The 13,286-nt window shown below is 44.0% G+C and overlaps 2 protein-coding genes across 3 annotated transcripts; one reads left to right on the top strand and one right to left on the bottom strand.

Moving 5' to 3' along the window:
* The first annotated feature begins 276 nt into the window (after positions 1 to 276).
* LOC119349281 (farnesyl pyrophosphate synthase-like) lies at positions 277 to 4,001 on the top strand. The gene is made up of 12 exons (XM_037617306.1): positions 277 to 768; positions 1,520 to 1,544; positions 1,637 to 1,752; positions 1,837 to 1,923; positions 2,064 to 2,180; positions 2,267 to 2,355; positions 2,522 to 2,573; positions 2,674 to 2,769; positions 2,864 to 2,908; positions 3,017 to 3,106; positions 3,181 to 3,252; positions 3,670 to 4,001. Exons 1-12 carry the CDS (start codon positions 634 to 636, stop codon positions 3,796 to 3,798), a joined length of 1,053 nt encoding a protein of 350 aa, XP_037473203.1. The 5' UTR covers positions 277 to 633; the 3' UTR covers positions 3,799 to 4,001.
* Positions 3,833 to 12,074, bottom strand: LOC119349282 (protein ANTHESIS POMOTING FACTOR 1-like). Of its 2 annotated transcripts, XR_005169308.1 has the most exons (10): positions 11,793 to 12,074; positions 11,620 to 11,720; positions 6,603 to 6,776; positions 6,414 to 6,513; positions 6,175 to 6,291; positions 5,955 to 6,092; positions 5,752 to 5,833; positions 5,085 to 5,134; positions 4,807 to 5,013; positions 3,833 to 4,075 (listed from the first exon to the last, which is right to left on the bottom strand). XR_005169308.1 is itself a non-coding variant. In XM_037617307.1 (9 exons), the coding sequence occupies exons 1-9, from the start codon at positions 11,865 to 11,867 to the stop codon at positions 4,888 to 4,890; spliced, it is 963 nt and encodes a 320-aa protein (XP_037473204.1). In that variant the 5' UTR covers positions 11,868 to 12,074; the 3' UTR covers positions 4,658 to 4,887. The 2 variants fall into 2 exon arrangements, 1 of the variants encoding a protein (XP_037473204.1); XM_037617307.1 differs by lacking the exon at positions 3,833 to 4,075 and having other exon boundaries at positions 4,658 to 5,013.
* Between the last annotated feature and the right edge of the window lie 1,212 nt (positions 12,075 to 13,286).

Raw genomic sequence — 13,286 nt, 5'->3', positions numbered from 1 at the left:
TTTGCGGGGGGCCTATATTTCGTTCTCGACCAGCAAAGCCCGGGATATAAACGCCCGTAATTCATTCGTTCATTCAAACACGGCATGTTGATTAGTCGAATTAGTCATCAGATTTTCCTTTTTAGAGCAACAAAGTCAGTGGTCGGACGGCTGCTAGTAGAGAGCAAAGCAAAGGCCAACCAGCCCCGGCCGGGCCAGCGACGAACGCGCTGGAAACTATAAATTATGCGGATCCGAACTGCGAACCCACGCGTATAGTCCCAAATTTCCAGCACGGCAGCAGCGGCAGCACAGATCCAGATCGCGCACGCATCGTCTCGTCTCCCTCCCTCCCTTCCCCCTCTCCTCTCTCTACTAGTACTACTCTACTGCTACTCGTAGCAGTATATAGGAGTATTAATACTGGCAGCCGCTGCCAGTGCTCCGAGCTCGACGCCATCGCGATCTCCCTCCAGTCTCCCCTCCGCCCATCACCCGTCGCCGTCGCAGCCCCGCCCCTAAAATACTCCCGCGCCCCTCCTAGCCGCCACCCGCCATCCGTCCCCCGAAAATCTCCCAGCGCAGCCGTACTGAGGTCACCCGCCCTCCCCCTCGGCCGATTTACTCCTCGGCTTCCCTCCCCTGTTTGAGGCAATGGCGGCGGCGGAGAACGGCGGGGGCGGGGAGAGCAAGGCGGCGTTCGCGCGGATCTACGACGCGCTCAAGGCGGAGCTGCTCCGGGACCCCGCCTTCGAGTACACGGAGTCGTCGCACGAGTGGATCGACCGCGTAATGCTCCCTTGACCCTTCCCTCCCCTCCTCCTCTGCTTCCGCTTTCCTCCGCGTTTCGTCCCGCCCCGCTGGCTCCAGCTCCTGTTTCCTTGCTGGGTTCCGCTGGGGTCTGCTGTTAAGATTTGACTGGGATCAGCTGGCGCGAGATCGGCTCCTTGATGGGTGGGAGCGCAATCAATTTGGCTTGCTAGTAGTACTAGTACTCCGTTGGTTTGCTGCCCAAGGCTGAATCAGCAATTAATTGCTTAATGCCCCTACACGTTGCTTTGGTTTGCTGCGGAAGGCTGGATCATATTTAGCAAATAGCAAGCAGAGAAACGAAAACCTGAAGCTCCTGCACAGTTAATAAGTAGAATTAGTTAAATGCTTTCCAATTGCAAGTGATCTGCTGGAAGGCTGTTCTAGTTTAAGAGGAAGATGGTGCTCACAAGTTATTAGTATAGTCACAATTTTAATGTCAAATACGTAGTAATCGTTTCTGTTTGATTCAAATTCTTCGAAGTGGATTATTATAAGTACTGCTATTAAAACAGAGCATGCGTGGTCATTATTTACTTCTATATGTGGAAATCCATTTCCCTGTCATTAATGTGTAGGTATGATGTTGGATCTTGCATGCTGTTTTTACTTTTATGTAAAAAAAAAATCTCAGTAAGATGCTCCAGAGACTGGATGAACAATAATCTTCTTATTGGTTCAGTTCTGCTATTTTTAACGCACCGTGCCTTTATTTTCTTTTTCGGAGCAGATGCTGGACTACAATGTACTGGGAGGTGAGAAGATGAATTCGAGCTACAGGTTTTCTTCTCAAGTGGTACTACAAGAAGGTACCGCGTTTCTAACCCGTTGTTGTTGCTAATGATAGGAAAGTGCAACCGTGGGCTCTCCGTGGTCGATAGCTATAAGCTGTTGAAAGGTGTCGGTGTTCTTAGTGAGGAGGAGATGTTTCTTGCCTCCACTCTCGGTTGGTGCATTGAATGGGTAATTCCTCGTCTCTCAGTGTTGCTCCGCTGAATTTGAAGCAACCAAAATTGCCCACCTTAAGATTTGCTGCTGTCTGTGTAGCTCCAAGCCTTCTTTCTTGTGCTTGATGATATCATGGACGACTCCCACACTCGACGTGGGCAGCCTTGTTGGTTTAGGGTGTCTCGGGTTAGTGAGAACTAAATTGCCCTTTCCAGCTACAGTGTTCAAAAAACTCATTTGTCTTCATTCAAGAACATTCTGTAGTCCCTTCTTTCCAATTTTACAAATAAACTTATCCCTAATGCTGCCCTTTTCTGATAAACTAGGTTGGCTTGATTGCTGTAAATGATGGGATTCTCCTTCGCAACCATATTTCGAGAATGCTTCGGCTCCACTTTAAGAAGAAGCCTTACTATGCCGATCTCCTTGATTTATTCAACGAGGTAAGTAAATATTATGCTGAGGAAACATGTGCAGTCTGAACTTGTGGATCATTACAGGTGGTGATTACCTTGTCATGTTTTTCCAGGTTGAGTTCAAGACAGCTTCTGGTCAAATGCTGGATCTTATTACAACCCATGAGGGAGAAAAAGATCTAACAAAATATAACATTGGAGTGTAAGTTAATGTTGTGCCAACTCTGAGATAAACTTCTTTAGCATGCTTCATCGCGCATAAATTTAGGAGCACAAGTCTTCTTTTGTTGTCTGATATTTCTTGGTAATAATCGATGTGTGATATACCCTTTGTTTATTGTTAATATGAAGCTCTGATATTTTTGCAGCCACCGCCGAATTGTTCAATTCAAGACAGCCTACTATTCATTTTATCTGCCGGTAAAATGATCATTCTATGTTTTCTTTTAGCTTCTCTGTACACCTCTGTTTTGGCAATTGATGCTGATTCAACTGGTGCTGATCTGCTGCTTTATGAAAGGTTGCGTGTGCGCTGCTACTCTCTGGTGAGAGTTTGGAGAACTACGGTGCTGTAGAGAACATACTTGTTGAGATGGGAACTTACTTCCAAGTTCAGGTAACTCCTATGTTTGCTACACATTACAATATGAATCTTTTGGCTGCGACCACCATTAGTCTACTTAGCATTAATATGCGTTTTCTTATTACAGGATGATTATCTAGACTGTTATGGTGATCCTGAATTTATTGGCAAGGTTAGTGCATTACTGCATGTGCCCGTTTAAAAATGAATGGACATTGTTCTATTGTTGATATGTTCTATTTAGCTCTTGCAATTTCATCAATGTTGAGTCTTACCATAGATTGGCACCGACATTGAAGATTACAAGTGCTCCTGGCTAGTTGTCCAAGCTCTTGAGCGTGCTGATGAGAGCCAAAAGAGCATTCTATTTGTGAGTCACCTTTGCACTACTTTGCCCTTCGTAATAATATGGAGGCTGTCACTGAACAGTTAATGCTTCTACAGGAAAACTATGGAAAGAAAGATCCAGCATGCGTGGCAAAAGTGAAGGATCTCTACAAAGAACTTAACCTTGAGGTTTGTCTTAACTCTTAACCCTGTTATATTTATATGTGGACTGTAATGGATTTAGTAGGACTATGAATCAGAGTATAACGCATCAATCCATTTCATTCACTTAAGCCTGTTTAGTTTTGATAACATGCTCACAGGAAATGTTTTACCAAGTATTCATCAAATTATTCCTCGTATCTTTGAAAACCAAAACTTCATTTGGAAAACTCCCTGCCGGGCCTGTCAAAATAATCTACCTGTGTCTTATAATAAGAGCTACTGGATTCTCATAGTCAGCAAATATAATTGTCTGCTGTTGAAAACTTCTTGCTGGAGCGGTCAGAATAATACTGTGTCTCATATAATAAGAGCTACTGGCATTCTCATACTCCGCAAAATATGGCATTGTCTAACCACTGGTTTGACTATTATTTATTGCAGGCGGTATTTCATGAGTACGAGAGCGAGAGCTACAAGAAGCTGATTGCTGATATCGAAGCCCAGCCGAGCGACGCTGTTCAGAAGGTTCTGAAGTCCTTCTTGCACAAGATCTACAAGAGGCAGAAGTAGGGTGTCTCTTGGGCAGGAAATCTGCTCCATTGTCGCATGTTTGATAGATGACTAGTGGTGTTGATTTTATGGTTTAGTGCTTCATGTTGTATGTTGCGCCTTGCTGCTCCCAGTAGTAATAATGATGCAAGGCGCTATTTCGGGTTTAATGGACCGCCTTGGTGTAGACGACTGATGGTTCTGTAATTTGCACCTTGCCCTTTCGTTTGGTCTCCTTTTCTTGTATTGTTGCATTAGAGAAGTTAGCAGGTGTATTCCCATGGTAGTTCTTCAAGTTCTGCTAATGAAAATCATCAGTGCCAAAATAGACATGAAATCAGGTGGATGTAAGATGAATTTGCGTAGTTTTTCATGTAAATGAACACTTGGGATTACCCCAAGGCGCACATGATTGAATATCCAACCATTAAGAGAAGTTCCTCCAGGAAACTAAAAACTTCTACAAGGTGAAGCTGCTGTAATTGTTCTGATATCTTTTAAAAGTTCTACAGTCAGGATTATCAACACCATTTAAAAGCGAGCAGTGGTTTAAATCATTCGCTTTGTAAGAATACGAAGTTAGCAATGGTTTAATTCAGCGTCTTTTCTAAGAATAACAAGGTGACACTAAGGATCAGGTTCCAACATAATGAGTCGGCAAATCAAAGAGAAGGTTATGCCCTCATCTTCTTGGGGTGATAAAAGAATATCAGGGATCTGAGAGCTTTAGCGATATAAGAAGGCCAGCTTATAATATTCTAAGCAAAAGTCTACCCTGTTCCAGCAACAAAAGAATATGGAACAAGTTCCCGATTCTCCATATCAAATGCACTAGGATAGCACAGGGGAAGAATACGGGGCGATTTTATGTACAATGACGGAACCACAATAGAACATAATGAGCAAGTGTGCAATATTATATAGTACTTAAGAAATAAAGGGAGCACTTCAATACATTCTACAGGAAACCAACATCACTGTTTCCACATATATATGGTAATAAAGCAAGTGATACTTCATACATAGTACCTGTCCTGTCAAGGAAAGAACATGATACAAGCCTTTTGTTAAGTTAGCGCATTCCATGTTCCATCTCCCTTCCTCAGAGACCTAACTCGAACTGGATTCGTTGGGAATCCAGAAAGTCAGTGCTGTCGATGCAGTTGCGAACATAGCTCGACGAGGGGCCCATTTCAAAGCAGTGATAGGACCAATATGACTGTTCCAACAGGCAATCTGCAACAGGAAAAGAAACTAAGCCAACAAAACACAGGGCTGTAATCAAAGTTTAAGAAAGTGGTACCTACCTCCTGTACTGTATTGATGTTCCAAGCATGCAAGGTACCATCACCAGATCCTGCAACATCAACGCGCATGTTATTTTCAGCAACAGCTTTTGCCACGCAGCCTGGTCAGTGCTTTTTTTTAAAGCATTCTAGCAAATTTGACATTTCCAAGTTTCACTTTCAGCAATAGTGCTCCAGAATTGAGAATGGGAAGCATACCACCATATCAGATGTATTATCATCACTATGATCTTTTGACTTTTTACTTGGCATGAAAGCAGTATATAAAACTGTAACTATAAGTGCCTCTCTAATGCTGATAAAACAACTACACACAAGTTGAAGGTGAAAAATATACTGATGAATCTTTATACTATCTTCCCAAAGTAAAGGCAAAAGGGAGAAAAAGGTGAGACTAGAGATGATATTATATGCTAAGGCTTAATTACAGGTCAACATGTGGGTAATTCAGAGGTACTCCATCCGTTCCTAAATATCAAGACCTTTTAGAGATTTCACTATGGACTACATACGGAGCAAAATGAGTGAACCTACACTCTAAAATATGTCTATATACATCCGTATGTAGTTCATAGTGGAATCTCTAAAAGGTCTTATATTTAGGAACGGAGGGAGTAGTATGCAGCAGAATATCCTAAGGAAGATGCACGAAAAAACCGAATATTACCTGAAATTACATATTGACCATCTGGAGTGAAAGCAGCTTCAGTTGCTATGTTGCGAGATGACTCCAAGCTGAAGCCACACTTCTGCAAAATAACAGACAAAGATGAGTTCATATGTTATGTTGTTAATGACAAGATATAGGAAATTGTGCACTTTACAGTTCGATATCTGAAGCAAAATTCTGCAATTATAGTGCTAACTGACCTTCTCCCCTCCATATGCATCTAGAACATATATATGGTTGTTAGTTGTAGTCAAAAGCACAGACTTGCCATCGTTGCTGAATTTAATGTCAGACACTTCAGCCGTATCTCCACCAACCAAGAAAGTGTCGAATGGACCCTGAAAGTGGTTTCTTTCACAAGATTGAGAATTTCACATGCTTTTTAGATATATGACTTCCAGATTCAAGTTCAATACAGACCTTGTCATATGACCGAGAATCAAACAGCTTAATAGCACCTCCCTCCATTGCTACAGCAAAAACAAGTCCCTGCTGATCATATGCAACAGAAGGCCTACCACGCAGACGCAGTATACCCTGAATGCTAAACGTGTAAGCATGAAAAGCACTGAGGGTAAATTGGTACTTTTCATCAGCTAAATACAAAATATGCATATTTAAGTTATTTGTGATCAAATTAACAGATTCTGTGGCCAAACCTGACAAGCATTTACACGAAGATCCCATATTCTGACACTGTGATCAAGTGACCCCGACATAAAGCTATCATTGACAGGTGACATACATAGTGAAACAACCCTGAAATGACATAAAAAAGAATGCAGGCCTCAGCATCTGACCCTTGAAATAGTTGCTAAAAACAAGAATCCAAGCAAAATTTGTTGAACCTGTCTTTGTGTCCTTTGAAATATCTCAAGCAACGGTTGTCATACAATGACAGGTAACGAAGTGATTCTCCTGACTCCACATTGTATCTTGATGAACATAATATGGAACTCGGATGATGAGTAAAACAGACACGGTCAGCACCATGTTTTTTATGATAAGTAGTCTTCGACAACCTAAAAAAACAGTCCAAATTCTAGCATTCGTCACTAATAGTCAATGACATGAAACAAAGCAAAATGCCGGCATCATGCAGGGTCGCATACAAAAAGGTTAAATCTGACAAAGAAAAACAAACGACTGTAGTAGGGGGAAAAAATAAGACCATGGCATACTGCAGCATAACCATGAACAAATATACTGCCAGTACAAACAACATTAAATCATCTAAGGGGATCGTACTGACCAACATGCTGTTGGAATTGATCTACGGCCCACTGGGCTGGAAGGATAATGTAACGTAAAGGGGAGGGGCCATGAACCAAAGTTCGTGCCCCTCACCCCAAACTAACGTGCCCTCAGGGGCATCCCTAACCAACGTTGTCTCGGTCCCCTGGGCAATATAAAAGGAGGGGGAGCAGCCGGACACCTACGTATGACCAGTTCACATATGGTTTTCTGCTGCTCCCCACATCCCAAACCCCTAAACCGATCTAGGGGAGGCGCTGCCGCGACAGGAAGGCCATCTCTGACGGCACCAGGACAGTGCCGGTACCCGTCACCAACATCTTCACTGAGCCTGTGTCACGCCTGCATCAAGCAAGCGCAGGATATCGCCCCACTAAGCCAATTGCTGCACCCATTGGCAATAAGGGCCAGTTCTTTTCAGGCTTATGGATGGCTGCTAAAATAAGCTCTTAATTAGTAGGCTTCTATAATAAAATTTTAAGTTGGGCTGCCAGAATAAGCTGGGTAGGGGGCAGCTTATTTTGGTAGCCACCCATAAGCCCCAAAAGAACTGGCCCTAAGTTCCTAATCATCTCTCTATTCAATCATGTTTAGGTGATCTAATGTCTACGCTTAACACCCCCCGGCGAATGTGGCCTAAACGACAGTGTCCACAGTTTCAAAGAGTTACTGATGTCTTCTCATTTCTTCTCATCTTTGCATTCATCATTCACATGCATAACAAAACGTTAAGGAATAACATGTATAATTTGCCTCGTCTGACACCAAGGCCAACATTTTTGTTACACTTATTTAAAACAAATTGTTTGTTGCCTAACATGCATTCATACATGTCATCATCCAAGCAAGAAACGAAAACCAAATTCCTACTTTACGTAGATACATAAAGACCATTATTTAATTGAAGCCTATATAGCTGGTATGAAACTCCAATGTGAGAGATCCTGCGGTTCCAACATCGACTTCAATTCCATTAGCTACCTTGAGTTTTCTGGCCCCTTGAGTTATTATTTGGGTCGTAACGAATCCCTACAAGGAGTTAGCAACATGAGCAGTTGCACCTGAATCAATCCACCATGACATTCGAGAGAAATCAACTTAAAGTGCTTCATCAACAAAAGTGATTTCATCGATATCTTTTTTGTTAAGTCATTTGAGAAAGTCTTGACAATCCCTCTTAACTTGTCCTGGGTGTTTGCAAAAGATGCAAAGTCTCTCCATCAACATTCATAGCATTAACATTAGAGGGCTGGAGGAGCGGAGCAAGAGCAACTCGAACAGGCAAACAAAAGGACCATGTTTTTCATGTTAACACTGCAAAGAGAGAGCATGAAACCAGGCCAATCATAAGCCCAACAAAAAGCAAGTCCTCAAGAAAGATGACCCAAAGCCTGGTCATCTTTTCATGTTAACACTGCAAAGAGAGAGCATGAAACCAGGACAATCATAAGCCCAACAAAAAGCAAGTCCTCAAGAAAGATGACCCAAAGCCTAAGGGATGTAAAGAGGCAAATTGCTCTCGTTCGGGTCCTCCAGCTCCCTCTAATGCTAAGGCTACGAATGCTAATGGAGAGAGACTTTGCAACCTTTGCAAACACTCAGAACATATTAAGAGGGATTGCCGGGCTTCTCAAATGGCTAACAAAAAAGGTATTGATGAAATAACTTCTAATGATGAAACACTTTATGTTGATTTCTCTCAAATGTCATGGTGGATTGATTCAGGTGCAACTGCTCTAGTTGCTAGCTCCATGTAGGGATTCGTTACGACCCAAGTTATAACTCAAGGGGCAAGAAAACTTAAGGTAGCTAATGGAATTTGGAGCTTCATACCAGCTATATGATTCAATTATGGTTTTTATGTATCTACATTAAGTAGGAATTTGTGTGGATGATGACATGTATGAATGCATGTTTGGCCTCGGTGTCAGACGAGGCAAATTATACATGTTATTCCTTAATGTGAGGAGGAGGAAAGCCTTGATGGGCAGGTGGTGCCTCAGAAGGACGCCTTTCGATATTTGGGGTCAATGTTGCAGGAGGATGGGGGTATTGATGAAGATGTGAACCATCGAATCAAAGCCAGATGGATAAAGTGGCGCCAAGCTTCTGGCATTCTCTGTGACAAGAGAGTGCCACAAAAGCTAAAAAGCAAGTTCTACAGGACGGCGGTTCGACCCGCAATGTTGTATGGCGCTGAGTGTTGGCCAACTAAAAGGCGACATGTTCAACAGTTAGGTGTGGCGGAGATGCGTAGTTGAGATGGATGTGTGGCCACACGACGAAGGATCGAGTCCGGAATGATGATATACGAGATAGAGTTGGGGTAGCACCTATTGAAGAGAAGCTTGTCCAACACCGTCCGAGATGGTTTGGGCATTTTTAGCACAGGCCTCTAGAAGCTCCAGTGCATACGGTCGGCTAAAGCGTGCGGAGAATGTCAAGAGAGGTCGGGGTAGACCAAATTTGACATGGGAGGAGTCCATTAAGAGAGACCTGAAGGATTGGAGTATCACCAAAGAACTAGCTATGGACAGGGGTGCGTGGAAGCTTGCTATCCATGTGCCAGAGCCATGAGTTGGTTGCGAGATCTTGTGGGTTTCACCTCTAGCCTACCCCAACTTGTTTGGGACTAAAGGCTTTGTTGTTGTTGTTGTTGTTATTATTCCTTAATGATTTTTTTACGTATGTGAGTGATGAATGGAAGATGAGAAGAAATGGAAAGGCGTTAGTAACTCTTCAAAATTGTGTCACCATCGTTTGGGCCACATTTTGAGGGGGAATAGAACGCTCTGATACCAATGTTAGGCATAATTCTTTAGGATAGCGTGATAGAATCGATTGGCCTAGACATTAGATCACCTAAACATGATTAAACATAGAGGTAGATTAGGAACTTACTACCAAGTCCCGAGCTATGAATGGACTCATTGCTCATTATTTAACGCCTGGTGAACCTCACCAAAATGGCGTGGTTGAGCGTCGCAATCACACCCTTATGGATATGGTGTGAACCATGCTTAGCTGTTCAAGATTACCAAAGAAACCAAGCTTGAATTACTTGCATGTGTGTGGCTGCCCCTGCTGAAGCTAAAATATGAATCCACAAATTTAAAAGTTAGGCCCAAAGACAATTAGTTCTTTTTTCATTGGGTAAGCTCATAGAGGAAAGGGATATTGTTTTTATTGCCCAGGTCATACCACCAAGTTTGTGGAGACTGGGCAAGCGGTGTTTTTGACGATAATGGAGTCACAAAGGTTAGGGCAATGGATCTTGAGGAGAAGCGGGTTTATGTTCTATAGTTACCGATATCCTGAACATTGATTAAATTTAAAGGCCATAAAGAAAGTATTGTGTTACATGCAAGGCACTAAAGATTTCATGCTTACGTATAGAAGGTCTGATAACGTGGAAGTTGTTGGTTATCCAGACGCTGATTTTGCCGGGTGTGTGCCCCAGCAGGGACAGTAAGAAATCCATGCTAGGTTATATATTCACACTCGCCAGAGGAGCCATATCATAGAAAAGCTACTGCAAGGCAGGTACTAAGAAATCCATGATGCAGGCAGAATTCATAGCATGTTATGAGGCCATTGGGCAGGCAGTATGGCTACAGAATTTTATTCCCGGACTTGAAGTGGTAGACAACACTTCAAACCACTAACATTATACTGCGATAATGAACCCGCAGTTCTCTATACGAGTAACAACAAGTCAAGTGTTGGTGCCAAGCATATTGACATACAATATCATGTCGTGAAAGATAGAATCCATGATCAAACTATTAATGTTAAGCATATCAGGATGACAAGTATGCTTGTGGATCCGCTCACTAAAGGCTTAACACCTAATATTTTTCGTGAGCATGTAGCCGGCATGGGATTATCGGAAGCCTTCTGATCCTGGAATTATGGGACGTTATCATGAACAACTCCCAACAAGTAATATGTTTTTCATTTCAAAATAGGATGCGTACTATAAGTATTGAGGTTCAACGACATTTCATTGGTTGTTGTAACACCTTACTTTCGTATATTATTCCTATGGAGAATGGGCAAAAGTTGTTGAGACTAACAATCAAGGAGGGGAATGTTGGAATTGATCTACGGCCCGCTGGGATGGAAGGATAACATGATGTAAAAGGGCGGAGCCACGAACCAACGTTTGTGCTCTTACAGATCTACCTCTGTTTAATCATGTTTTGGTGATCTAATGCCTAAGCGTAAAGATCCTACCATGTAATTCTACAGAATTATGTCTAACACATGCAACATCAGATTACTAGGGGTTTGCATCACAAATAGCCAATGGCCTAATGCTGCTGTGCTCCTAGTTGTGAAGCATATCACCATAAATTTTATTACTAACATACTCACAGAGGCATCACTGCTAGACACCACTAAGATCAAAGTGGCGCATTACCAGCATCCCCAAACAGCAGAACCCAACACTGTCACTCATACCTATAGGCCAACAATCGAGATGCAGTAGATGCCAGACACTTCCCATCCTGCAGTAGATGCTGTAACCTCTCTAGCACACCGAGGTTCAGTTAACACAGACAGAAGCACCAACAGAGCAGATGTAAAAAACACAAGCGGCGGACTCACGTGGCGCTGGTGGTGTTGTAGAGGCGAATGGAGTCGTCCTCGCTGGAGGTGACGAGGAGGTCCTCCTTGCGGTGGAAATCGAGGCAGCTTATCTTCCCGGCCTGCCAACGGATTCGCCGCGACAGATTAGCGTGGACAGAAGGAACAAATAGGGGTTAGGCAATGGAACTCACGTAGTCGGTGAAGACCGCGCCGATGGCCATGCTGCGGACGATGCCGTCGTCCAGCTGCGGCAGCGTGGCCGCCATCTTCCGAGCCGCCGCCGCCGCCGCCGCCCGCCCGCCTTTCGGATCTCGTGTTCCGGGTGATGGATGTTGGGTGGAGCTGGCCTGGCGCCGGTGACGTTGGGAGTGGTGGGGATTGGCGCGGCGCGTGGGACAGGGGGGCGGAGGGGAGGGAGATGAGGGGCGTGCGGCGTGGGAGCTCGAAAAGGAAGAAGAGAAGCCGAGCCCGGAGCAAACTCTCTCTCGTCGGGGAGAAGAAGGGCCTGATGGGCCGACCGGTCTCTCTGGTCTAGCCGAGCCGAAACGACCTGGCGTGACTCAAGTTACTCAAAAAAGAAACGAAAAAGAACTGGCGTGACTTAAAAAAAAAAGTTCGCCCCTTGTCCACAGAGCAAATCTGGCCTTAAATGTCTGCAGATGCGTCCCGCCAGTGACCAGGCTTGTCCGTTTTGAGCCATACCGTTTTGCGATTCATGCATCGTACATAGTTTGGAGAAGAGTCTGATACATGTGTCGCGTTAGGACCATCCTCCAGTAGTGTTCTCCCGGGGGTGACTCCCGCGGATGTTAAGGTTTTCACCTTCCCTCACCCGATCTCCCTCGGTAGTTTGATTCGGGCTGAACCAGGGGTGACCTCGCATCACCGTCCGACCTTGATCTACTATCAGGGTTGAGAATGGAGTTAGGTTTCCCCCCATTATCGCTCGATCCGAGTTTTCTTTCTCGAGCAAATGTTCTCGTTATGGCGATGGAGGGGTCAAAGGCTGGAGGTTCGTCTGGCTCAAGCTCTGCATCTGACAAGCCTTATGTCGACAAGCCTTACAACCAAGCCTGATGTATGATGAGAAAGAAGTGTTGCCGGAGGCCACTCCCTGGATGGCGGATGCTCGTGTTCACATCGACAAGCCATACAGCCAAGCCTGTTTTTTAGGAACTTGCGACCTCCTTCCTTTTTTTTGAAAGTGAACGACAGTGGGAGAGGCTCCCACTGACTTTTGTATTACTCACAAAGGAACAGTTACATATGTTTTACAATGGGTTTTAGGGGCCCCCCGACCGTGTAAACTTAAGTAGTTACAACACTAATGTCCCAAATTTACAATGTAACTAGACAGGAAAGGATGAAGCTCCTCTCTGCAATTATGGATCAGCAACTCCAAGAGATGTTTGAATCTAGCCAGCCATGCCCTGAATGAATGTTGGATCCCTCTGAAGTGTTGGTTGTTTCTCTCCATCCATAAACTCCAGGCAGCCAACAGGAAAATCTCCATGAAGAGAGGTTGCCGTCAGTTATTCTTGCCCCCATGCAGCAAAGCTAGTTTGTTGTCTCCCACCGGCCAAGCCAATCCAACTCTACTCCAGCACTGTTGACTAAAGGGGCACGTAAAGAATAAGTGTTCAACATTTTCCTTGGGAGGGTTTTGACAGAACATGCATGTATAG

This window comes from Triticum dicoccoides, chromosome 1B (assembly GCF_002162155.2).
Source record: "Triticum dicoccoides isolate Atlit2015 ecotype Zavitan chromosome 1B, WEW_v2.0, whole genome shotgun sequence".
Taxonomy (NCBI): domain Eukaryota; kingdom Viridiplantae; phylum Streptophyta; class Magnoliopsida; order Poales; family Poaceae; genus Triticum; species Triticum dicoccoides.
This window is presented reverse-complemented; position numbering and strand designations above follow the sequence as displayed.

Bases quoted from the DNA above. Each gene is read 5' to 3' on its own strand.
- LOC119349281 (XM_037617306.1), top strand. From the start codon at position 634: ATGGCGGCGGCGGAGAACGGCGGGGGCGGGGAGAGCAAGGCGGCGTTC. The intron at 2,770-2,863 runs GTAACTCCTATG...TTCTTATTACAG, and splicing joins GAACTTACTTCCAAGTTCAG to GATGATTATCTAGACTGTTA. The intron at 2,909-3,016 runs GTTAGTGCATTA...GTCTTACCATAG, and splicing joins ATCCTGAATTTATTGGCAAG to ATTGGCACCGACATTGAAGA.
- LOC119349282 (XM_037617307.1), bottom strand. From the start codon at position 11,867: ATGGCGGCCACGCTGCCGCAGCTGGACGACGGCATCGTCCGCAGCATG. The intron at 6,514-6,602 runs GTTCAACAAATT...ATGTCATTTCAG, and splicing joins TTCAAAGGACACAAAGACAG to GGTTGTTTCACTATGTATGT. The intron at 6,292-6,413 runs GTTTGGCCACAG...TTTAGCATTCAG, and splicing joins TTCGTGTAAATGCTTGTCAG to GGTATACTGCGTCTGCGTGG.